General features: G+C 35.5%; 1 protein-coding gene across 2 annotated transcripts in view; it reads left to right on the forward strand.

The window, feature by feature from the left end:
* The window catches only part of Smc5 (structural maintenance of chromosomes 5), a 65,110-nt gene that overhangs the window by 3,097 nt on the left and 35,714 nt on the right, over positions 1-26,299 (forward strand). For both annotated transcript variants that reach the window (XM_051200152.1, XM_051200153.1), the window contains exons 2-10: positions 1,406-1,547; positions 3,610-3,662; positions 4,853-5,015; positions 7,324-7,458; positions 9,156-9,296; positions 11,668-11,829; positions 12,674-12,745; positions 23,168-23,423; positions 24,990-25,144. In XM_051200152.1, the coding sequence (XP_051056109.1) occupies positions 1,406-1,547; positions 3,610-3,662; positions 4,853-5,015; positions 7,324-7,458; positions 9,156-9,296; positions 11,668-11,829; positions 12,674-12,745; positions 23,168-23,423; positions 24,990-25,144 (1,279 nt within the window). The remainder of the gene's footprint in view (positions 1-1,405; positions 1,548-3,609; positions 3,663-4,852; positions 5,016-7,323; positions 7,459-9,155; positions 9,297-11,667; positions 11,830-12,673; positions 12,746-23,167; positions 23,424-24,989; positions 25,145-26,299) is intronic.

The following is a 26,299-nucleotide window of genomic DNA, read 5'->3' on the forward strand; positions in this document are numbered from 1 at the left end:
CTTTTCTTTGCTTTTTTTTTTTTTTTTTTTTTTTTTTAAACAGGTGATACTAGGTTTCATGTATATTCATGTAGTTGTTTGTCACATATTTATTTTTGCTATCACCTGGGATTTTTAAAGTTTTAAGTATTAAAGTTGGTGTGTGTTGTTTATTTATTTAGCATGTTAGTAGCACTGGCATTTATCTTGGGGAATTAGGTGTTCCTGAGCCTAAGCACTAAAGACTTAGAGAGGGAATATTACTTATAAATTCCAATTAAGGATTTTGAAAGCCAAAGTGGTTTGCTTCATGTCTTACCAAAGCTGTACCCAACAAATGAGGATTAAACAGATAAAAAAATTAATAAAATAGATCTGAAAAATATGGAGAAAATCATTTAAATGAGAAGCTCACAGAGGCAGTATATGAAATTTATAGGTACTGAATATAAGTTAAATATGTTTACCTCATTTAAGTATGGACAAGCTGTTCACAGCGTGAGAGAGTACTAGACAGCATGGTGCATGCGTGCAATCATTACAGATCTCTGGTCATGCCTTCTTTGCCTTCTCCCAGAGAAACAAGAATTATTGAAGCCTAACCTGTTGTAGATTCTTGGAATCTTCTTGCAGTATATTAAAGGAAATGACGAGCTTTTTTTTAAATTGATGATAAAATGAAGCTGTTGATTTGATAATATATCTTTTGTCATTTGAAAAGAGTAACAACTGTTAGATTGCTTTAAACATTAATAGATAAATATAGATAAATAAAGTATAAAATATTAGAATTTATAAAATAGAATGGCTATTGTTTTAACTTTTAATGTAGTTTTAAGACATTAGGAAAAAAGCTACGGCTTCTTGTATAAATTTGTTTTAATTATTTTACTTGTGAGGTAGCTTTGTTATAGTCTCCCCAAAGAGGATAAATTGTTTCAAACTTGGGTATTGTGTGTGTGTGTTTGTTTGTTTGTTTGTTTGTTTGACAACAGGATTTTCTGTGTATCCCTGACTGGCCTCAAGTTCACAGATATCTGCCTGCCCCTGCCTCCTGAATGCTGGAATTAAAGACTACCACCATACTCAGTCCCTGTGTTCTTATTTTACATATGCATTATTAGTTTTTTCCATTGATAGAGGTTTCCCTTTATAAGTTGATTTTTAAAACTTAGAGGGCTAAGGATATAGTTGGATGATAAAGTATTTACGAAGCATGTAAAAGTAAAAGGCCCTGGGTTGAACCCTTAGTACCTCACTCCTAACCCCCAAAATATATAGTATTATATTCATGAGGTTAGCTAGCTTTCAAATGAATTTTAAAGGGGTTGCGGGCAGTGATGCTGCAGAAAAACGGAAAATGCACCTGCAGAGAGAAGTCTTTCCTCTTGGTTCTGTTTAATGACTTTACCTCTTTACAATTCAGAACGTATGATATCTGTGAAGTCTCTCCTGGACCCCATCTGAATATGATTATTGGAGCTAATGGAACAGGGAAGTCCAGCATAGTGTGTGCCATTTGCCTTGGACTAGCAGGCAAACCTGCATTCATGGGACGTGCAGATAAGGTGAGTTAACATACTAAGTTTTTAAGAAAATTGAGGGCCCTCTGTTTTTAGAAACAATTCAGTTTCTACATTTCAGGTTCTTGAGTATACCACTGCACTTGGTTGCATTCTCAGTCTGTACAGTTAGAATGGGTTCTGCTGGTTTTATTTTAAAGAAATCACATCTCTTCTTGGAGTTGTAGGGTTTTTTTAAGGAAGGCCCTGGAGTATAGTGGTTCTTAAATACAGACTGTTGGCCTTCTGTATCTACATATTTAATATTTAATTGAGATCCAAGCTCTCAGCAAGAATACTTTAATATATTTCTGTTTAAATGTTAGTATAAAATTTTACTACAAGGACAATCTAAATCATTTATATGGGTATTTAATATTAAATAAAAACTGCTTTCTATTTTTACCCCTCATTAGTACCAGATATTTTAATTGTTGCAAGCCAGTGCACAATTAGGTCCTTGCAAGATGTCCTTGTTTTCTGCATAAGTAAACAATGTTAAATCATCTCTCCAGCCAAGGCCAGATAACTTACTTGTGCATGACAGAGTTGTGACTTGAACCTATAGTAAAATTTTAAGATAGTATTCTCAGGGTATGAGAACAGATGCCCTTCCCCCATTTTTCTGATCCTTAATTTCATCATCTATAAAATGGGTATAATATATACTTCAGGGTTACCAATTGAATTTGGAAACTTGCCAGTTGATCTTAATAGCATATAATAAATGGTAGTTTATTTACAGTCATGATCACAAATCATTATTAAAATAATTATTGCAAGGCCTCATTCCTTTTTATTTTGTTTTATGAGTTATATGTGGCCAGGCAGTGGTAGCATATGCCTTTAGTCCCAGCTCTCAGGGGGCAGAGGCAGGCAGATCTCTGAGTTCAAGGCCAGCCTGGTCTATAAAGTGAGTTCCAGGACAGGCTCCAAAGCTACACAGAGTAACCAACCCTGTCTTTAAAAAACAACAAAACAAGAGTTGTGGAGCTAGGGGTGTCCTGTGGAGGCCACAGGAGGGTGTCAGATTTACAGTTAGTTGTGAACTACCCATGTGGAAACACATCTCAGATCCTTTAGGAAAGCATGCAAGTACTCTTGACTCTCCAACCCTTGTTCTGCTGGTCACTACATTCTGATTAAATTTTTTTCTATTGTTGGTGATTTTCTGAAATTTACTTCTCTGTATATTTTATAGTACTTTAAAATATAAATTTTATGATGCTGTGCCCACCTTATTTTGTATTGTTGCTACTTGTCCTTATTTGTGTTGTTTTAATGTTTTTATTTATTCTTTTATAATAACATACAATATATTTTGATCATATTCATCCCCTCCCTACTTGTTTTGTAGTTTTGAGACAGGTTCTCATGTAGCAATAGCTGACTAGTGCTGGTATATAATTGAGGGTAACCTTGAACTTCTGATATTCCTGGCTCTCCACCAGATAGATGCTAAGAAGTGAAGCCACAGCAAACTTAAGATTTGGTTTGATGTTTCATGCCTTCAGTCTCTGTTGTGTTTAAGCTCACAGTAATAAGAACTAGTTCAGATGTCTATTTTACTATGTAAATTATAATTTTATTAATCATTTTTAAAAGGTACTTGATGACAGGTCTGTCTTTAAAACAGGATAGGCACTATTAGAGTGGTATTAATGTTTAATCTATATACCTCTGTGGGTCTCTGCCACTGTCATAGATTTGGTGCAGTGCTCTGTGGTTGTAGTGTAGAACTTGTTCTCTCTGGGGTTTAAACTCTTCTGAGAGTACATAGTACATAGGCTCTGGGACCGGATTGCCCAAATTTTCATCCCTTCCATCTAGCACCCTGAAACCAGCTTTGTAAGAGTCTTAACTGCCTGGCACTGAAGTGATCCATGATTTCTATTGTGTAAGAGGAGTATGGAGACCTAGCCTTTCTGGTAAATGGTGAGGATGGACATTCATGTTGTCACTGAAAAAAAAAGTCTTGATTTGAGGAACAGTAATGACTTTTCTAGATCTCTGATTGTTAGTCTGGAAATACTGTTGCTGTAGCTCATGTATTCTTTTTACACTGTAGGTTGGGTTTTTCGTGAAGAGAGGATGTTCCAAGGGCTTGGTTGAAATTGAACTGTAAGTGTGAAATCTTCCAAAATATCCCTTCTCTGTATAATTTTCCAGCTTGTGTTTTTACTTTATTGGTAACGTTGGGAAAGAATATAAATGTAATATTGTGGCAAATATAGAAAATCATATTTAAAGAATATATAAAGCAAGTGAATATTTTTATTGTGTTTTTTAAACAAATTTTAAAAATAGTTTTGAAAAGTTCTTTAAAAGTTATAGTTTAGTCGGAGTAATGGAACAAAAGTATATGACTGAAAATATACACTAACGTTATAGCCAAGTTTGATGATATACTTCATAATTTTAGCACTTAAGAAATAGAGGCAGGAGAGTAAAGAGTTGTGTGGTATTCAGGAGAATCAGGAGTTTAAGGTCATCCTCCACTAGATAAAAGTTTAAGTCCAGCCTGAACTACTTGTGACCTTGTCTCAAACAACAAACACACAAGAGAGAGGGAGAGAAAAATTGTAGTTTTTCACAAAATTTAAGGCTTTTTGACAGTTAAGAAATACTTGGACTAGAATATAGGGTAGTGGTGGAGAGCTAACCTGATATGCTTTAAGTCTTGGCTTTGATCCCCTTATGACAAAGGTGGATAAACAGGCAGTTGAAGCAAGTACTTCTGAAAGCATGACATAAGTAAATACTCTTCTTTCAGATTCTGTTTTACTTAACGGTCCTTTATAGGCTTATACTTATAGTTCTCTCAGGATTCAGAATGGAGAACATTGTAAGCAACCCATGATTTCACCGTTTTGGGCAGAGTTTCTATTAGAGAAATTCCTATGTGGAAGTCAGTTTTTATTCATGCATTTTCCAAATAGAGGAAGTTTCTGCTGACTATTATGTTATATTAGCTTTTAATGTACTAATCTCTTTTAAATTGCAGTGAGTGTATGTGACTGAATAGTGTAATGCTTAAAGGATAAGTAAACTTGATGTGTTTGGTGATTAGTATTGGCACTTGTTTTAATTTCAACAATTTAAGTAGTTTTGAATGTTAACTAAATAGTAACTGACATGGCCAATTGTGGGATAATTACAAACAAAAAGCCAAGGCTTCTAACTTGGAAGGGTTCTAAAAATAAAATTTTAGTAATATTTCTTAACCTTGGATATAAGAAAAGTAATAGAAATGTTATCCTTAGTCAATGTGTATTTTGAATATAAAAGCTCTTCAATTATTCTTTAATTAGGTTCAGGACTTCGGGAAATCTTATAATCACCCGTGAGATTGATGTGATAAAAAATCAGTCCTTTTGGTTCATCAACAAAAAACCTGTAACCCAGAAAATAGTGGAAGAACAAGTTGCAGCCTTAAACATCCAAGTGGGCAATCTATGCCAGTTCCTGCCTCAGGTCTGAGAAAATACAAGTGAACATGGGAAAATTTGGGGTGAATGTTTGGCTTTATGCCACAGAAAACATAAATATTATTCAAGAGATATTGCATAGTATTTGTATCAAATGCAGCATTAACATTTGTAATTCTTTGTAAAAGGAAGCATCCCACCACTTAATGCTGTTAATTTCCATTAATAAGAATAGTATTACTCTTTACATTGAGCATAGCACTCAGAACTTAACTGTGGCATGTGGCATGATGACACATATCTATAATTGTAGTGCTTCAGGCCGTGTAAACCTCAGTCATCCATATATTATGTTAATAATTTTAAGTTACAAAATGTTTTTAAAACTATATATTTTTTCACGTATATCTATGTGGTGTGCATTAGTATTTGAGTACACGCGTGCACATATTAGAGGCAGAGGTTGACATTGTATGTTTTTCTCACTTACTCTCTGCTTTATTTATTAAGATGTGGTCAGCAACAGGATCTTTTCAGTTTGACTAGAAGATTCCATATCTCTGCCATAAATGTGGGATTACAGGCAGGTTGCCATGCTGAGTACTAGAGATCCAAACTCTTGTCTGTCCTCACACTTGAAAGCACTTTATCACTAAGCTATCTCCCCACCCCATGAGATGGGTACTTAAAGTACAGAGTAGAAGCAGTACTTCATTTACAAACTTTGACATTTTTCAAGGAACAGGGTCTTTAAAATATTTTTATTAATCCTTTGAAATTTCATACAATGTGTTTTGATCATAATTACCCCTACTTTCTCCCCTTAACTCCTTCAAGATCCCTCCAACTCCACCTCCCCATCTACTCCCAACTTTGTGTCATTTTTAATTTTTTTGTAATAACCCATGGAGTCCAATTTGTACTGTGCAGATACTCCGTGATTTGGGCATTGCACTGGTTAATGTACCAGAAGCCATAGCCATAAAGAAAGCTGATTCTCCCTCTCCCAGAAGCCAACAACTTAATTGTTCATTGCTAATTAGGTGCTGGGATTCATGAACCATTTCTAGTTAGAATATTAACTGACTTGGGACAGGAGAGATGACTCAGAGGTTAAGAGTACTGACTGCTTTTCCAGAAGACCTGGGTTCAGTTCCCAGCACCCACATGGCAGCTAGCAACTGTCTGTAATTCCAAGATCTGACATCCTCACACAGACATACATGCAGGCAAAACCCTGATGCACACAAAATAAAAATAAATAGGATATTTAAATAATACATATTAATTGGCTTGTTCAGGCAGACATAGCTGATCCTAAGAAGCCACAGTTAATGAAGAACTTTTTGTTGTTTTGTTTTGAAGAGAGGATTTCCCTGTAACCCTGCCTGTCCTAGAACTTGCTCTAGCTAGCCTAGCTAGCCTTGAATTCAGAGATGTGCTTGTCTCTGCCTCATGAGTCCTGGATTTAAAGGCATGAACCATCACACCCAGCTTAATGAACAACTTTTAATACATTTGCATGAAATAATTTGGTTAAGATAAAATTCTTTTGTGTGTAGGTGGACTTTCTAAAGTCTAGTAATATTTTTATTTATTAATAATAAAATATCCTGGTCTGAAGAGATGGCTCAGTTGTTAAGTGTATATGCTGGTCTTTCAAAGACCCGAATTTGGTTGCCAACACCCACATACAGCAGTTTACAACTACCTGTAACTCGAGCTCTAGTGGATTTTATGCTGCTTCCTTGACTCCATGGACATTGCTTTCACATGCACAAACCCACACATAGATACACACATATAAACAGTGATATAAAAGAAACATTTTAAAGAACTTTTTAAAAGTCCTGGTAATCCACATTTAAATTTATAGTCACATACTTTTTGTTTTAATGTTGCTAGTGACTACACTATAGCTTATTTTCTTCACAAGCATAATGATTTGATTTAATAAGTCCAAATTAAATGCAGATTTAAAATTTGAAAGTTTTATAGTTATCTGTTCATGTCACATTATCTCTATACAGAGATGTTTTAAATTTTTCCCCATTCCTGTAATTGTTAGTGATCATTTTAGTCTGGAAGACTATTTGCTTTTATTTCCAACTTGTTTGTTTGTATAAACATTTCTACCTAGGAATAGTGACACAAACATTCTTTGAAGATTATAAAAAAACATGCTGTTGTTTTTGAAACACAGTATATAGTAAAGATTATATGAAGATTCCTATCTCAAGATTTTTTTAAAAAATAAGATCCATTTTTTTAAATGAGACTCATTTTGGTAAATTTAATGTATTTTAAAGGTATTTATGGATGATAGTTGCTAATACTTAATTTTGGTGCTGTAGGACAAAGTTGGAGAATTTGCTAAGCTCAGCAAAATTGAACTACTTGAAGCTACTGAGAAGTCAATTGGTCCACCAGAGATGCACAGATACCACTGTGAACTCAAAAACTTCAGAGAGAAGGAAAAACAGCTGGAGGTATTTAAAATAAACAACTCATTTCTGTTGTCATTTACTGATTCTGTTGTCTCAAAATGTGCAAGAATGGGTAGTATTTCGGTATATTGAGTAAATTCATAATTGTGGTTGATTTTTTTTTTTTTCACCCCATCTTGTATTTCCAACATCAACTGGTGGCAGAAAGTGAGAATGATTTTGATTTTATGAAATTTGAAATATTTGATTGTTTCAGTAAATACATGTCACCAGTTGGGTTTTTAAGGAACTTTTTCATAGGAAAGTACATTTTTCTTTCATTTGGTACCAATGAAACAGCTGTCATGTGCTAGGCACTGTGTAAGGATTTGAGTATTACAGAAGATAAGGATGTGGTGTTTAAAAACACTTCTGTTGATGACTCTTGAGGTATTTTTTCTTAATTTTTCTTCACTTTTCAAATAAACAGTATAAGCAAAATTATAGGATCAGCTGGTGTTGTAGAATTAGCTGAAGTGTTAATTTTTAATTTTTATCTTTAATAAATTGATACATAGAATTGTATTACCTATCATGTTTAAATATGGTTTAGTTAATGGTTCTAGTTCTGGATCCTTAGATCTTAAAGCAGTATGTTTTTAGAATTAAAAATCAAAGTGTGCCTTCTCTTTAAGTATAACTGTCTATGATAAGTATTTTATTAATAAGACATTAGTTTTGTTGGCTTCATCAAAAGGAATTGGTTCAAGATTTTTGTGATTATTCAGTTCTGTGTCTGGTACTCCTTCAATTCTTTTGTCTTATTTTGCACCAGTCTAATATTTCCATTTGAAATAGATTTCTAAATTACCTCCCACCCACTGAGGGTGACAAGTATTTATTTTTTCTTCAAGGCTCTTCGGTGCATCTTTGTGTTTGTTAATATGCAATAGAAAGATTTAATTTTAGCTTTCTGTCATCTCAAAGTCCTTAAGTCCTAAGCATTCATGAATACTAATCCTGATATTACTTTGCATTTATATGCTATTTTTTATGGCCTTTATTAAGCTTTCATCTGGGCAGACAGGACTAAAATCTAAACTGCTTTAAACTTCAAATACTAGATGGCATATGGATGTCTACAGAGCTTCAGTTTAGGAGTATTTTAGAGCTTCAGATTATAGATGCTTAACTGGTAGTTGCATCCATTCACATACTTCAAAAGTAGAAGCACTTTTAGTATTATGCATTTCAAATAAAAGATATTTAACCTGTATTAAGTGAATTGCTTCTTTTATCTTTAGACAAAGCTTAGAGATGTTGACAAGACTTCCTCATAGTTGATATATTTTAGAACCTTGAACCAGAACCTTTCTGCATGAGTGTTACTTTCACCTAAGGGTTTTTTTGTTTTGGTTTATTTTTGTTTTCCCACTTGCTTTTAGATAAAGTCTTCTGTAGCCCAGGCTGGCCTTTAACTCTGTGTAGCTGACAATGGCATTGAACATGTGATGTTCCTTCTTCCTCCTCAGCACTAAGGTTACAGATGTGTTGTATCACTAGGCTGGTTTAAAACAGTGCTTGTGATCAGATCCAGAACCACATGCCTTCCAGGCCAGTATTCTTCCTAGCCTCATTTACTTTAATTTCTACAGTATTCTTTTTGTGAAATTTTGGTTATATTGTGTTTCATTGTTAAAAAAAAATTTGATTTCCCCATATTTTAATTTAAACCAATTGTCAACAAATACTTATTTTAGACCTCTTGCAAAGAGAAAACTGAATACCTTGAGAAGATGGTTCAGAGAAATGAAAGATACAAACAAGATGTGGAAAGATTCTATGAACGAAAACGACATTTAGATTTAATTGAGATGCTTGAGGCAAAAAGACCATGGGTGGTAAGTGTTAACTATCTGGGGTAACAATAGGTGGGTGACTCTTCAACTATCTCAGGTTGCTGCTTTCTATTGCTGTGAGAAGAAAGTGTTTATTTCAGCTTATAATCATGCTCGATTCTCAAGGGGTGTCTGGGCAAGAACTCTAAGCAGAAGCCTGAAGACAGAAACAGAATCAGAGGCCATGGAGTACAGCTGCTTCCTGGCTTGTTCCCCATCTCTTTGTCAGTTGCTATCTTATTTCCTCAGAGCTACCTGCCCAAGAGATGGCACCACCCACAGTGGGCTGGGCCCTGCCACAGCAATCATAATGTAAAAAACTGTAGGTCAGTTTGATGGAGGCAGTTTTTCAATTGAGGGTTATTCTCAGATGACAGTAGGTTGTCTGAAGTTGACAACCAAAACAAAACCCATGAATGTAGTGACTGAGTACTTACCAAGTCCCTTTTTATAAGTAGGCACTCACTTTGTATTCAAGTTAGCTACTGTTTTTAAAGTTTACATTAAATGTCATGACTAAGTGTTTTTCTAATTCTTTATTTGATACATGCTAATTAGCACATAGCAAATATTGTGTCACTGTTGTTAATTCTTCAGTTTTTAAGTCCTTAACAGATCTTTGCTTTTCTCCTTAATGTTAATGAACTAAAGTATTTGTTTATTCATATTAAAAATAAAATTGGGGAGGCAAGGGCCATTGCTCATTGCCAGAGTGCTTACCTAGCATGCTTGATGTCCTGGGATCAGTCCTCAGTGCCACTGAAAATATTTGTGTGTGTGTGTCCCTAGTAAGGTCAATAAGAATTCAGTTGAGGTGTGCCACTTGTAATTAAAATATCTTACTGTCTTCTCATACTTTGTAATTTTCCTAACTCTGCTATACTTCTGTTTACAATATGACACAAATTTATTGCCTATGACCAGTTTGGAATGAATAGTGGATTCCCCTGATAACATTACTTAATGGATGGAAAAACTAATTTTCCTAGTGTTTGTTCCATGTCTTTAGTAGAAACAGTTATTAGTGTGAAAGTAAGGTATGACCATATGTATACACCCATGTATACATATAAGTGTGTGTGAGTGTGTGTGTGTGTGTGTGTGTGTGTGTATACATATACATACATACATTGTTTTGGGTTTTGGGGGGGTTGTTTGTTTTTTGTTGTTGTTGTTGTTTTTTATTTTTCTAAACAGGGTATCTTTGTAACAGCCTTGGCTATCCTGTAACTCACTCTGTAGACCAGGCTGGCCTCAAACTCAACAGAGATCTGCCTGCCTTTGCTTCCCGAGTTCTGGGATTAAAGGCAAGGACTACCACTGCCTAGCATGACCATATACTTACGGCACTCTTTCTTCCTCCAACCAGGTTTTACAATTTCATTATTCTTAACTTTTCTCCTTTCTATATCTTATTGCATTTTTCCTGTTTATTATTTTTCACTATATCATTTGAAGTATTTTAATTCCTTCTCCTATTTTTAAAGATTTATGTATTTTTACGTGCATTGGTGTTTTACTTGCATGTATGTCTGTTTGATGGTGTCAGATTGCCTGGAACTGGAGTTACAGATATTTGTGAGTTACCATGTGGGTGCTGGGACTTGAACCTAGGTCATCTAGAAGAGCAATGAATGTTCTTAAGCCCTGCCTGAGCCATCTCTCCAGCCCCCAATTCTTTCTTTTTTAAGAGATTGATTTTAATCTTTTTTATTTAAAATTTGTAGAGTTTATTTTTTTTTCTCTCTTTTGCTTTATTTCATTCACTTTTTGCAAAAGATTTTTTTATTTTTAATTGGGGTTGTGCTATGTACATAAGTGCTGTACCTAAGGAAGCCAGAAGACATATGATCCTTTAGAGCTGGAGTGCTGAGTTTCAACTGCCCCTTGAGTGTACTGGGTCATCTGAGCAGGAAGCATTCAACTGCTGAGCCATCTCTCCAGCCTCCCCAACCCCTATTCACTCTTATATCTACTTTAACATTCTCTTTTCTTGTTATTCAGCAAATATTTGGCTAATTCCTCTGGAGTGACACCCCTTTTTGTAGGAGGTTGTTCTTGATTTCACCATGTGAGCCCCAGGAATTTAACTCTTGTCAACAGGCCTAATACCAGGTGCCTTTACTTGCTAAGCATGTCTCTGGCCCAGACATTGTTTTTGTTAAGCTAGTAGCTGCTACATATTTCTTTTTGGGTTCTTTTTTTTTTCTTCTGAACCAATTTTTACCTTTGAAAATTGATAGTTTTGTTTTGTTTACCTATTCCTTAATCTTTATTAATAAGTTTTTAAAAGAAAATCACTACTTATACTTTGGCTTTAGTATGTGTTAAAGTACTTGATGTATTAATTTCTGTTTCTTGAATAATATACAAGGAGTATGAGAATGTCCGGCAGGAATATGAAGGTGTGAAGCTAGTTCGTGACCGAGTGAAGGAAGAAGTCAGAAAACTTAAAGAAGGGCAAATCCCTATGACACGCCGAATTGAGGAGATTGAAAGGCAGCGTCGTACTTTGGAAACTCGAATCAAAGAAAAGGTACTGTGTTGTTCAGCTTTGGTTTGTCTGAATTTTATTTAACTTAGACAAAATAAGTACTTCTCATGTCTTTGAAAGTATTTTCTAGGGTTCACTTTCAGCTTGTATTCCTCAGGTTCTTTAGGAATTAATTATGATTTTCAAGAGCTTGTTATTGTTACAATTAGAGAATTACTACCCTAAAGAAACTTCAAAATGATTGTTGCTGGGTAGATTGGCGTCTCCAAAAACTCTATGAGCCCATGCTTATGTAGAAATGTACATGGTCCATACATAATATTTTAGAACTCTTCCTGAAGAGGTGCCTGCAGCTCATGAAGTGGCACATCATATCAGTCTGTGTATTTTAAAATTACTCTAAATCATGTAATAGGAATAAATAGTTAATTGTATTCACCATATTCTTACACCTCTCTTTTTCAGTAGAAACCTTTCTAACACTCATTGCTTTTCCCCAAAGTCCAGAGAGGCGCTGTAATGATAGAAGCCATTGGCTCTGAATTCAAACACATTGTATTGTAAATGCTCATGCTGTCATTTAAGGGTTACCTGGTCTTGTTTTCTTCACATAGGAAGACAAAATGTCTAGTCATCAAATTGTTTTCAAAGTCAGACCAAACATCATATGAAAACAAATATGTAGAAACAAATATATGTACATGTATTGCTACACCCACTCTTTAGTATTACCATTAGTAATTTTGGTGATAATTATGAACTTGTTTTGAATTCTAATATGGAAAAGTGTTGTGTATTGATTCACCTAATATTTGGATGGATGGGACCATATAATTGCCTTAATTGAGTTGTTAATTAACCTTTCCTTTCTGGTTCAATCTTGCAGGCAACTGAGATTAAGGAAGCATCTCAGAAATGCAAACAAAGGCAAGACCTTATAGAACGGAAGGATAGACATGTAAGACTCTCTACCAGAAAGTTGATTACCTTAACTTACCATAACTTGTTTTCAGGTGGGGACAAATAGTTATTGTAATTGCTTGGAAACTATCCAAAATCCTCTTTATTCTGTTAGTTTCTCTGTGAGGGAAACTAAGATTTGTAAGTGTAGTAGAAGATGTCCAAAAGATAATTGGAGGAAATTCCTCAAAAGATACTCATGTGGCTACATCTCATATGTTTTATGGTGTTTTTGGTTAGTTGGTTGGTTTGGTTTGGTTAAAATGCTGTAATTTTTATTATTTCTCTGTCTGTCTGTCTATCTGTCTGTTCTACTCAAGACAGTATTTTTCTATATAGCCTTGGCTGTCCTGTAAGCCACACTGGCCTCAGAGATCAGCCTGCCTTTGCCTCCTGAGTGCAGGGATTAAAGGTGTGAGCCACCACACCTGGCTTCAAATGTTGTAATCTTTAGTGTTATCATTTGGCTAAGATTGCTTAGAGAATTTTACTATTTTAATTCCATAGATAGGTGATTGCTTTAGGGACTGGAGTGGTAGGGAGTGAAGCTAGGGTTCTACTATACTCCAGCTTCCCATATTCAGAATTTAAGGTGTGGGCTGTGGTGGTGGTTTTGTATACCGTGCAAAATGCTAGTTATATTGCTATAAGATCACTAAATGTAGCCTTTATGACTAGAATGGTTCTTTAATTTTAAAATTACATTTATCTATTTAATATTTATGTGCATGTACTACAGCATATGTATATAGGTCAGAAAAAAAACTTGTAGGAGTTGGTTTTCTCCCATCATATGGGTTTTTAGCTTGGCACCTTTACCCATTGAACCCTTAGCAGTCCTTGAATCTTGCATTTCAATCCAGCTACTTGTCTCTGGTCTTTTGATTGAGGAAATGGCACCATTATATTCAGTTTTTATTGGAAGGCCTATATTGGCATTTTGTTGATTTTGTGTGTTTGGTGTTTTCCTATTCCTTGTTTACCTCACTGCTATTTCTGGTAGCTTCTTCTTTGTAGCAGTGTACTCATGCTGTCTTTCTCTTTAGTCTGAAGGATCCCTTCAGTCATCTTTCCTGGAGCTACATTAGTCATAAATTCCTTTAGCCTTTTGTTGTTTTGGGTGTTTTTTTGTTTGTTTGTTTGTTTGTTTTGGTTTTTTTTTTTGTAGAATGCTTGTCTTTTTCCTTAAAATGGGACAGATTGTTTAGCTGTGTCTAGTAGAGTGGATTGGCACGTGTTGTCTTTCAGAGCCTCCCAGCCTATTGGAAAATATATTGTTTTTCTAGTGAGCCTGCCACTCCATGTGATTGGTGTTTTTCTCTTGCAGCTTTCAATATACTTTCTTTGTTCTGTACATTAAGTGTTTTAATTATAATCCATTTGGTGTTCTAAATGCCTTCTATACCTGGATCAGTATCTGCATCTAGATTTCAGAAATTTTCTGTTATGATTTTGTTGAAAATATTTTCTGTAGATAGGAGGTTTTTGTCTCACCAGGTCGTACAGCCATTTAGTCCCAAATAAACAGACAGAGGCTTATATTAATTATAAACTGTTGTCCGATGCCTTAGGCTTCTTACTGGCTACCTCTCTCTTAATTATTAACCCATAAATATTAATGTCTGTATTTCCACATGGCCTTATCTTGCTGGAGAATACCCTTGTATTCTACCTTCCCTGTAGCTACATGGAGTCTCCCTGGTGACTCCTCTCTGCTTTCCTCTTCCCCGCATTCTCCTAGTCTGTAGCCCCATCTGTACTTCCTGCCTGGCTACATCCTGCCTGTCCATTGTCCAAAACAGCTTTATTCATCAACCATTAAGAGGAACATATATTCAGAGCATACAGAGGAACATCCCCCATCAGTTTTCTATGCTTTTGGCATGAAGTTATTCTTTTATGATCATGATTTGGTGTTTTGTCATAATACCCCATAGCCCTTGAATGTTGTTTGTACCTTCTGTTTTCAAACTCTTAATTGTCTTAAGTATTCCAGTTTCCTCTGCCCTGTGTTCAAGTCTCGATATTCTTCTGTACTTCCCTTAATCCAGTATGTTGGTAAGGGTTTTTGTGATGCTTTTTATTTGACTTAATGAATTTTCTGTTTCTGTTATTTCACATTTACTCATCGATTCAACTCGTGTGTGTGTGTGTGTGTGTGTGTGTGTGTGTGTGTGTGTGTGTATTATGTGCCATGATAGGTGTGTAATGATCAGAGAACTTGTGGGAGTCATTTCCATCCTTCTACCATGTAGGACTTGGGGACTGTCTTAGTTTGGGTTTTATAACTGAAGAGACACCCTGTTCGTGGCAACTCTTATAAAGGAAAATATTTAATTGGGGCTGGCTTACAGTTTCAAAGGTTTGGTTCTTTATCATCAAGGTGGGGAGCATGACGTCACGCAGGCAGACATTGTGCTGGAGAAAGAGCAGAGAGTTCTACATCTTGATCTGCAGGAAGCAGAAGCAGCTCTGTGTCACACTGGGTGTAGCTTGAGCAAAGGAGACCTCAAAGCCTGCCTTCACATTGACACACTTCCTCCAAGGCCACACCTACCCCAACAAGGCTACACCTCCTAGTAATGCTACTCCCTATGGGCCAAGCATTCAAACACACAATTCAGATCACCACAGGGTTCAAAATCAAGTCTTCACAATTGCTGGCATGTACTTTTACCTAACTTTGAGGAGGCTTTTAATGAGAATTTAAATATGTCTTTTTCTTGAACTTACTGTGTACCTAGCCCATGATAATCGTGAACTTTGGCGTCTCCTGTCTCTGGTGTGTACCACCACTCTGGGTTTACGCAGTGTTTAGGATAGAACATGGTACTTCATGCGTGCTAGGCACTCACTCTGCCAATTTAGGCACTTCCTCCACCCTGTCTTCAGTTTTCATGTTTGTCTTGCTTCTTTATGAGACTTTCCTTGAGTTTATCCTGCTTAGAATTCATGAGTTTAGTGGTTTTCTGTGAAGTTGGAAAATTCGGGGCTATTTGTTCTTCTCATATTCTTTTTACCTCCTCATCTTCTGAAATACTGTTTTGCATGTTTGATAAAACACAGGTCTCTACAGATATGTTCATTTTTCCTTTTTGTTTTCAAACTGCATAATCTCAGTTGACTTTGTTTAGTTTACTTATTCTTTGTTAGGCTTTTTTAGATTTGCCTTTGAGTCCCTCTAACTAATCCTTGTTTTGATTGGAACACTTTCAGTTCCAAATTTCTTATTGCCTGGTTTTTGTGTTGTTTGTTTCTAGTGTCTGTATTCATTGATACTGTCTCTTCAGTGAAGCTATTGTTCTTTTTAGATACAGTTTTCTTACATTTGTAAAATATAAATAGATGTTTTAAATAAAGTCTTTAGTCTTCTCTGAGTCCATTTCTGGGCTTGTTCTGATGTTTTTTTTCTGTTGACTGTTTTGTTGTTGTTTTGTGTTTTCTTCCCTGTGTGGGTGCCAAACTTTCTTATTTCTTAGACTGTATTAACCATTTTTGGTTTTTGGTCAAAAGTGCACAGTTTATGTAACAAAATGTGGCAAGTCTAAAACTCCGTTCTCTTTCTTTCACAAAAACATGATGTTCTTACTCAAAGATGATGAGTGTCTGCTTGTTTGTAATACGAAGTCTTGAACCTAGGTTCCTACTCCAGGCAAGCCTGTAGCACTGAGTTACATCTTCAGCCTCATTAATGATGTTAGTGATTATCCAGTGGCTTTCCTCAGTCTTTAAAGTAGTGTTTATTGGCTTTTAAGTCAACGTTGGGTTAGTCTTCTCACAACTGGACAGATTTCTTTACATGCCTGGAACCATTATGTGTGCCAGACTTTGGAGAGTGGATGTGTTGGTCTATGCCCTCAGCACAGAGTTCAGTCATGTTCTGTTTGTTAATTTCCAGTCATTTTTTTTTAAAGTGTTGCCTCGATTATAATAAACTTGGGATCATTTCTATTGCAAATACACACATCTGTTCCAGCCTTCACTTCCTGTTTTTATAAAAGTCAAGGTGAAACAGATGAGAGTTCAGGTCACCCTGGTTATTCACAGTCCTGTTTATATAGGTACCACTCAGGATGCCAGAAGCTTCCAGAGGCCTAATTGAACAACTCAGTCCCAGTGTCTCTTTAAGATATTTGATTTGCTTGTTGTTTGCTACAAATGTTATTCTTATCTCTCTTCAAGCAGCTATGACAGTAATTCTGCTGATTGATTTTGACAAGTATGTTCAGGAACAAAATTGTTTTGTACTGAGTAAGCTGTGAGTTAGACTGGATAAAGACAATACTGTTTTCTAGGAAACTGCCATACAGAACAGATAATGACAGTTCTCCTAAAGTTGTTGGGTTGCTGACTTTTGCTATCACGTGGGTTATTATCGAGGATATGGTAGAAGTGGGGAAACGAGATAGGTTTGGGAATGGGGCATGTTTAGAACTTTACAAAGCTTACAACTTTTACCAAGATTCATCGTGGATTTGGTTTGGCTAGTTAACGTTTCCAGGTTTGCTACGAACATTTAGTTAATTTTGACTGTTTTAGGATTGTTCATTGGTTTTATAGAGAAGAGGGTTGTGGAGCTCCTTATTTCACTATTCCTGATGAAATCTAAATCTTTTCTATGTCTACAGAAAAGTGTTGCTGGGAATTTAATAAGAATTGTGTTAAACCTTGGGGGAGAATTGAAATTTTTACTGTTTTGAGTTTTCCACTCTAGGAACACAGTATGTGTCCATTTATTTAAATTTGCTTTTCTTTTGTTAGCATTGCCTCCTTACAGTACACATTTCATCTGTGTTTTGTTAGTTATAAACTTTAATCTGCTATTCCTTGGCTCTCTCCTCTCCAACCAGACTCTGTGGATATTCTTGAATATGTAAATAGGGAAAGCCCTAGCTATTCTTTTCTGAATTGTTTGTGGTTAGTTTCCTTTTCTTGTCTTACTCCATTGGTCAGTCGTTCTAGCACTGTTGGATAGCAGTGATGAAAAGGCTGTCTCGTGATCTTAGGAAGAATTGAATTTCTACCATTAAGTATGTATATTGTAGGCTTTTATAAATAGTATGCACTTTATAAGATTCAGGAAGTCTCTACAGGTTGTTTCTGAGAATCTGTATTTTGAATAAAGTTAAATTTTTGTCAGGTTCCCTTTTATCTGTTGATATGTTTGTAACATTTTCTTCTTTACACTATTGATATGATGGATTTACATTAGTTGCTTTTTGAATAGTGAATCAACCTTACTTCCCTAACATGAACCCCACCTAATTTTTGTGTATAAATGGGCATCTCTTTTTCATATATGAGTGACATTGCTAACATTTTGTTAACGGATTTTTTTTTTTTTTTTTTTTTTTTTTTTTAACTGTGTTCATGGAGGATAGTGTTTTTCTGTGGTTTTCTTTCTTTACTGTCTGTTTGGGTGTTGAATAGTAACTAGTTTCCTAAAGTAAACTGGGAAGTGACTTTCCAAAAGATTGTGTATGGGACTGTGCTAATTCTTCTTTAAACATTTTACATAATCCTGAAGTAGGACTACTTGGTCCTAGAGGGTTTTTAAATTTATTTTTAATTAATGTATTTATATATATGCTTGTAGAAGTCAAAGAACAATTTGTAGTAGTTGGTTCTTTCCTTCCACTATGTGGGGATCAAATCAGCTCAGGTTATCAGGCTTGGTGGTGGGCACCATTACCAGCTGAGCCATTTTGTAGGCTCCCTAGAAATTTATTTTAGAAGTATTTAAAATTTTGAGTTAAATTTCTTAAACATGGTTTTCAGATTATTCATATATCCTCTATTTCATAGTCTTATAAGTTTTGGTAATTTGTGTTTAGAAAGCAAACTGGTTTGCTTTGTTCAAATTGTCAAATTTATGTGTATCCTTGTATCCTCCAGTACATCTCTAGAGACTATAGTGAGATCCATGAGTTATTTCATGGGCAACTTATATTTCTTCCAATTTTTCCTCCTAGTTATCTTTTTAGTGTCTTTCCAGAAGTTTGTTAATTTTACTGATTTACCCTCTTTGTTTAGCTTCATTGCTTTTGGGTGTTTTTTTTATTTTGTTTTGTTTTGTTTTGGTTTGGTTTCCTACTTTATTTTTCCTTTCTGTTTATTCTTGTCTTACTTTTCTTCTGCTGCTTGCTATAGTTTTATTTTGCTCTTTTTCAGGGTTATTGAGATGTAATTTACTGATGTGAGACATTTGTGAACACTCTTGGTGTTACACATTCCTTTCAACACTGCTTGCGCTCTACCCTGTATGTTTTGATATGTTGTATTTTTATTTTCATTCAATTTAGTGTGTTCGCTCGTTTTCTTAGGATAACTTACTTGCTATTTAATAAACTTTTAAAATAGTTCCTAGCTTGAGAGCTTGAGACTGTTAACTTCTCTGTAAGTATCCTTGTGTATCTTTGCGTTTGTGTACATGTGGATGCTGGCACTTACATGTGCCACAATGTAAATGTAGAGGTCAGAAAACGTCAGCAGCTAGCCCTCATCTTTTATCTTGTTTGAGACAAGGTCTCTTTTGTTGTTGGCCACTGTAAGCTAAGCTAGCTGGCCCTTGGATTTCTGAGGGTCCTCATGTCTTTGCCTCTATAGGAGCACTGGAGTTACAGAAGTCCAGATTTTACATGGGGTCTGGGCTTCTGTCTTAGTTAGATTTCTATTGCTGTGATAGACTATGACCAAAATCAGCTTGGGAAATAAAAAGTTTATTTCACTTATAACTCTCAGGTCACACACAGTTCATCATTGAGGCAAGTCAGGACAGGACTGGAGGCAAGAATGTCGAGACAAGAGCTGAAGCAAAACCCATGAGAAACTCTGCTTACTGGCTATCTCCTCATGGTTTTCTCGGCCTACTTTCTTAGAATCCCAGGACCATCTATCTGCCCAGAAGTGGCATTGCCCCCACTAGACTGGACCTTCCCACATCAGTCATTAATCAAAATAAATATACTTTAGACTTGCCTATAGGCCGTCTCATGCAAGCATTTTCTCATTTGAGGTTCCCATTCCCAAACAACTCTAGGTTGTAATAAGTTGACCAAAATCAACCCATACAGGATCTAAACTCAGGTTCTCACAGTTGCACAGCAAGTGTTTTACCCTCTGAGCCATCTTCCAGGCATTTGTATGCCTTTTTGAATGGCCTTATGCTTTCATTTCTCTTGGAATTCCTAAAAGTGCATTTGTCTTAGATTGTGTGTTTCTTAAGACATCTATTGATATTTTATTGTAATAATAATTGATAAAACTAGGCTTACAGTGTCTTGGGATAATTTCCAAAGGTTTTTCTTTACAAATAATTTGGAAAAACTCACTTGAAGTGGTCTTGGAGGGGATAGAGTTAGGTATTTATAGGAATTGGTCTTACATTGTGGATGATGAAAACTGCAGATGTGATGAGTTTAAAATAAGACAAGAGGAAGAACACTGATTTTTAAACTATTCTTTCAGTGGAGTGTGTGGCAAGGACATGAGCTGACTTAATAGTGGGAGACAGCATTAAGGCTTAAGAATGGAAGAAATGAGAAGAATTTACATAAGAGTGCAAATGTGCCCATAGTAGTTTTGAGAGCCGTTTTTGTGACTATAAATGCAAAATTAGGCCAGTTTCCTAGGATGCTTTATCTTGTTTCAGTTGCTTAGATATAGCAGAAACATGTAGTCAGAATTAAGGTTTTTCTTTTCTAGTATAACATATATGTGGAGGATCAATGGGTCTTAGCAAGGGAATGATTGAGTGGCATGTTATGGAACCCAGTTGACTAAAGAAGTAAAGGAGATGATGGATAGAGATATTAGTAAATGGGTCAGTATGTCCTGTGAATTTAATTTAGATAGACTGGGGATATAGGCTGAATATAGTGGAAAAAAGGAAGTAATTAATAAGTTTTCAGAAATACAGTTTTCAGTAGCAGTGTGGGTTTTGGTGATTTACATTGTCTACAATATAAGGAAAATGTCATTGAAGTTAAAGAAGTAAAGAAACACAGAGACCAAAAAAGATTGACTTTCTGTGTTTAGGTTGAAGTCACATGACCCACAGGCATAATGATGGATTAAAGAAGACAGTGAATCAGGTGCTCGAGTCATCAGTCTGTAAGTAGTGAGGGAGAACTTTGAGGGAAGTAGTTAATCCACAAGGATAATGGGTAGCAAAGTCTGAGACCATGGCATTAAGAGGAACTGAATAGAGTGCAATGGAAAAGGAAGGAGAGTAATTGTCATGAAGGGGACTTCTGCCTGTGGCATTAAACTTAGCATAAAGGTTTATGGTCAGTCACTACTTGGGAGAGCTCAGTAGAGAAATATCTTCCAGAAATACCCAAGTTTTTGCTAGAGTAAGAAAGTACATTCAGAGAGATTGAGCAACAGTAAAGTAAGATCTAACAAAACCTGGAGATGTAAGGTTTAAACTTGCTGTGTCCTCAAGTTCATCATCATCAGTACCAGTCATGGCTGGACTGATGTGATTATCGATGGTGTTGATAGTATATAGGAAGAAGGTAGCAAACATGTTACAGTTGAGAAAACAACCAAAAAGGAAGGAGTCATTGGGGTGTGTTTCTATTTTTTAAGGTCTAAGTTTAAAGACTTTCTGGCAAACTTTGCCTAATCCACGGTATTTTTTTTCTTTTTTATTATTATTATTATTATTATTATTATTATTATTATTATTATTTTAATAGCATGATGCTGAGAGTATAAAATTTATGTATGTTCGGTTTCTTGTCTCTTTTTTGGCTTAGACATTTTCATGTGTTTAGTAGTTTCTTGTTCTTACCTTCTGACACAATCACTTATTCTCCTGAATGATTTGGATTTTGTGAGTTTCATGGCTGAACACTGTGATTTCTTGTCTGTTTCTTTAATTTTCAGTGTGTGCATATATGTAAACATTCTGTTATTTTCATTTATTTCTCTGAGTTTGATATACAAGACAGGATTTGGCATATGTTTATTTTCTTGATAGCCCCAAATTTGAATTTTCAGAAAGGAATTCCTAACTATAGGGAATAAAGTGTGGTGCTGTCACATGACAAAACATGATAACAAACTAAAATTTTATTTTGCAAGAATATGTGGGGAGGATAGTGAAAAAGCTTCCAGTAAAGCTTGAGTGATTCCATTTAATACAAATATTTTATAAATAAGATACAAGTAGGCATTGAAGTATAAAATCTTAAAGACGTTCCATTTTAAATTATTTTATTTGTTCTAAGTTTATATTTTCTGTATTCTTTATTATAGCTTATAATGGAAAAAAGAAAATGTGAATTAGAAATAAAATTATATAGTGTGATAAAATTATCTGTTTTAACACAACATTCTAGTTATAAAAGTAAATTAAATGTAGAAGTATGAATTTGTGTATATCTGTTTTTGTTTTTTGGTTTGTTTGGGGCTTTTTAGGGGTTTTTTGTTTTGTTTTGTTTTATGTATCTGGTGTTTTGCCTCCTTGTATGTCCGTGTACTATGTGTGTTCCTAATGCTCTCAGAGGCTACAAGAGGGTAATGGATCCCCTGAATCTGGAGTTACAGATGATTGTGAGCTGCCATATGGGTGTTAGGAATTTACCCAAAACCTTTAAAGGGCTCTTAATCACTAGCCACCTTACAGTCCCCCATTTATATATGTTTTTAAAGATAGTGGTATTTCTTGGTAAACTATTATTTTGATTAAATTCTGTTGACAACAAGTGACAGCTAATACATCTGATTTTAAAAAATAATTTATGTTGATTATAAGTCAAAAGTTTAAATATCAAGATTGATGATAAAAATTTCAATGTTAACTTGAACTTGGTAGAAGATAATTTTGTTGAAAGAAGATTCTTTTGGCTTAAAAGAAAGAAGTTACAATTAGTATCATTTCTTTTTTAATTTTGGTCATATGTATGGTTTACATTTACTTTCTGTAAATATTTAGGCTACTGGTTTTATATGTTTTTATTTACTGTTTTAACGATCACTAACTATATGTTAAGTTGCTCTTAAGTACTTACCTGCTAGTATACCTCTCTCTTGTTCTTGTTGTTTTTTGTTGTTTTCGAGACAGGGTTTCTCTGTAGCTTTGGAGTCTTGTCCTAGAACTAGCTCTGTAGACCAGGCTGGCCTTGAAATCACAGAGATCCGCCTGCCTCTGCCTCTTGAATGCTGGGATTAAAAGGTGTGTGCCAACCACTGCCTGGCCCTATACCTCTCTCTTTTAATGAGAGGAGTGCCCACAGTGTGTGAGTGCATGGTGAACCAACTAACTCTAGGTCTGTGTATTAAACAAGTCAGCTCTTCCAGTGGGTACCATACCACTGCCCTAGGCAATTTAAAACTGTATTACTGCAAAAAATGAATAGACCAGGAGAAAACAATCTCAGACACTAACTAATCTACTTTTTTGTTTTGTTAGATTAAGGAACTTCAGCAGGCCTTAACAGTCAAACAGAATGAAGAGCATGACCGGCAGAAGAGGATAAGCAACACCCGCAGGATGATAGAGGACTTGCAGAATGAGCTCAGGAGTGCAGAGAACTGCGAGAACCTTCAGCCTCAGATTGATGCCATCACAAATGATCTGAGGCGAGTTCAGGAGGAAAAGGGATTGTGTGAAGGCGAGATCATTGATAAACAAAGAGAAAAGGAGATGCTAGAGAAGCAGAAACGGAGTAAGTTTCCTGGGGGCAAAGAATAGTTTATAAAATGGAGACTTGCTTATAGATCAAACTTGAGAGCTTTGATCCATTTTTATCTGTTTATCAGAATACTTGGTACATACAGTTGAAAACAATTCAGGAAAAGTGATGCTCCCCATCAGACCCATTGTTTACTGGGACACTCCTGCTTCTATTATCACATCGTATTTCAGTGTTCCTTAATTAACTTTACATACCTAGTTTTCTCTGAGTATAGCTTTTAACTCAAATTTCCTCTCCCCTCCCTCTTCTCTCTCCCTCTCTCTCTCTGTCTCTCCATTTTTCAAGATAGGGTTTCTCTTTGTAGCCCTGGCTACCCTGGGACACTGTAGTCTAGGCTGGCCTTGAACTCACAGAGCTCCAGCAGCCTCTGCTTCCCAAGTGCTGGAATTAAAGATGTGCCACCATCACCTAACCTCCTTTTTATTGTAATTCCCAAAATTACTATATTAGTAATACTGACATTTGTTACTGTAGTAGTTGTCAGTATTGAGTGAACATTTTATATGCTCAGGTACTAATGCAGGATTCCCATCCTTACTTTTCATAGTCAAGCCTCTCCTGTCTCTTTTTGCTGTTTTCAAAGTAGTTTTATTGGGACCATGACTGTATATGCTTTCTTAACAGACTTCTAAACTTACCTATAGCCAGGTATATTATAATTGGATTGCCTCATAGTGATAGATTTTTAAGGTTTTTAATTTTCCTTTTTTTTGAAAACAATATTTGTTGTAGTTTATTTTTGTGGCTGAATGTACAGTTGCTACTGAGCACACACAGAGGTCAGAAGACAGTCTTCTGGTGTTTCCTTACATTCATCTCACCAGCCCAGCATTTCTTTAAATTTGGAAAGAGAAAAACCTAACTTTTTTTTCTTAATTCTGCCTCTTGCTATCCTGCTCTCCATCTAACCAGGTTGTTTCCAAGGCCGCCTCTGTGGTCCTCATCTGGGATTTGTCTCCTGCCACGCCTGCACTGAGTAAATCTATTCCTAAATTCTGTCATTTTCCCCCAGCCGCCTCTTCCTCCTCTGTTTATTTTTTTACGATTTTAGTTAACTTTCTAAGAAAAGATACTGAAAATTAATATCAGTGTTTTTGTATTACCTGAGAACATTTCAAATTTAGTATTTCCTTTTCCTGATTTTGTTATGTGTTCAGTTCTACATTAAAGGTGGAACTGAATATTCATTTTTTTTTTCCTCTCAAAAATAAAATTTTTCATGGTCCATGCTACTGTCTTTTGCTAGGAAAAAAAAAAAAAAAAAAAAAAATACTGTTGTTTTTTTGGTGTGTGTCTGTGTGTGTGTGTGTGTGTGTCTTTTAAATTTTTTATTTATTCATTTTTCCCAGGTGCCCTGCTTTTCAATAGCTTCAGGGTCTTTTTTTTTTTTTATCTTAGGTGTTAAGTAATTTTAAAAAGATTTTGGAAGATTTGTCCTCGGTGGTATTTATAACCTGTAGATTGAAGATATTCTGTATCATTTATAGGTAGATGTACTTATGTGTCCAGAGTAATGATACTTTTCTTCCAATTTAGGTGTGGGTGATCATATCATACGTTTTGACAATCTTATGAATCAAAAGGAAGATAAGCTGAGACAGCGGTACCGGGACACATACGATGCAGTCTTGTGGCTGAGAAATAACAGAGAGAGGTTTAAGCAAAGGGTCTGTGAGCCCATAATGCTCACGGTAAGAAATTTCATTCATTTTTGTAGTATCAGTTTTACTATTAGAGTAATTGCAGATTTTTATTGATATAAGAAGTCTTATTCTTGTTAAGACCCTGGGGTTTTTAGGTTTGTTTTTGTTTTGAGACAGGGTTTCTCTGTATAGCCTTAGCTGTCCTGGAACTCACTCTATAGCCCAGGCTGGTCTTGAACTCATGAGATCCGCCTGCCTCTACCGCCCTCCTGAGTGCTGGGATTAAGGTGGACACCTCCACCATCCATCTAAGACCCTGTTTTTTCATCATTGGCCTTGTAGTTGCAGGACTCAGTTCATAATGAGCTTTTTAAATGCCCTTAAACCATAGTAGTTTATAAGCCTGTGGATTTTTTTTTTCTAGAAAAAGTTTAAAAACTAAGGGGCTGGAGAGATGGTTCAATCTATAAAGTACTGATCATGCAAACATGAAAACCATAGTTTGATCTCCAAAAACTGTATAAAAAGAGGAAAAAAAGAAGGTGGATACTGGTGATGGCATGCCTATAATCCCAGTACTGAGGAAATAGACAGTAGGATCTAACTTCAGGTTCAGTGAGAGACCCCCATCTCAAAATCAAATAAATTGAAGCAAAATTGAGGGAAACATCCTACATCAACCTCTGGCATCCACATGTACGTGCATACATGGGCACACCCTTTTTTTTTTTTTTTTTTTTTTTAAATTATCTCTTATAAAAATATTCTGGGGATTTTGTGAATGAAGCAAGTGATTGATAGTGTTGATGACTGGATCATCGGGAATAGAAAAGCTGTGGCAAATAATGTAATGAAATTGGTCATGAATTTAATAGAGTAATTTCCATCAAACTATCAAGTGGCATTATTAAATAAGTTAAATAGAGTATGTAGAAATTTTTCATTTAAAAACAAAGTGAAACAGGAGACTGCATCAACCAGATGCTCTTAAGAGTGGTATATCTGCTATACTTGCCAGTCTAACTATAAAATTCTTTTAAAAGTTTAGTTTCCACTGAATACCAGAAAGAAAGGAGAAGGATTCTAAGAAACAGTAAGTTGAAGAACGGGTGCACTGTATAAATTTTACTTAAGGATATGCATTTACCTGGAAAAAAAAATTATCCACTGATAGAATTACACACATTGGCTAGTGACCAAAAT

Source organism: Phodopus roborovskii, unplaced genomic scaffold (assembly GCF_943737965.1).
Source record: "Phodopus roborovskii unplaced genomic scaffold, PHOROB, whole genome shotgun sequence".
Lineage (NCBI taxonomy): Eukaryota > Metazoa > Chordata > Mammalia > Rodentia > Cricetidae > Phodopus > Phodopus roborovskii.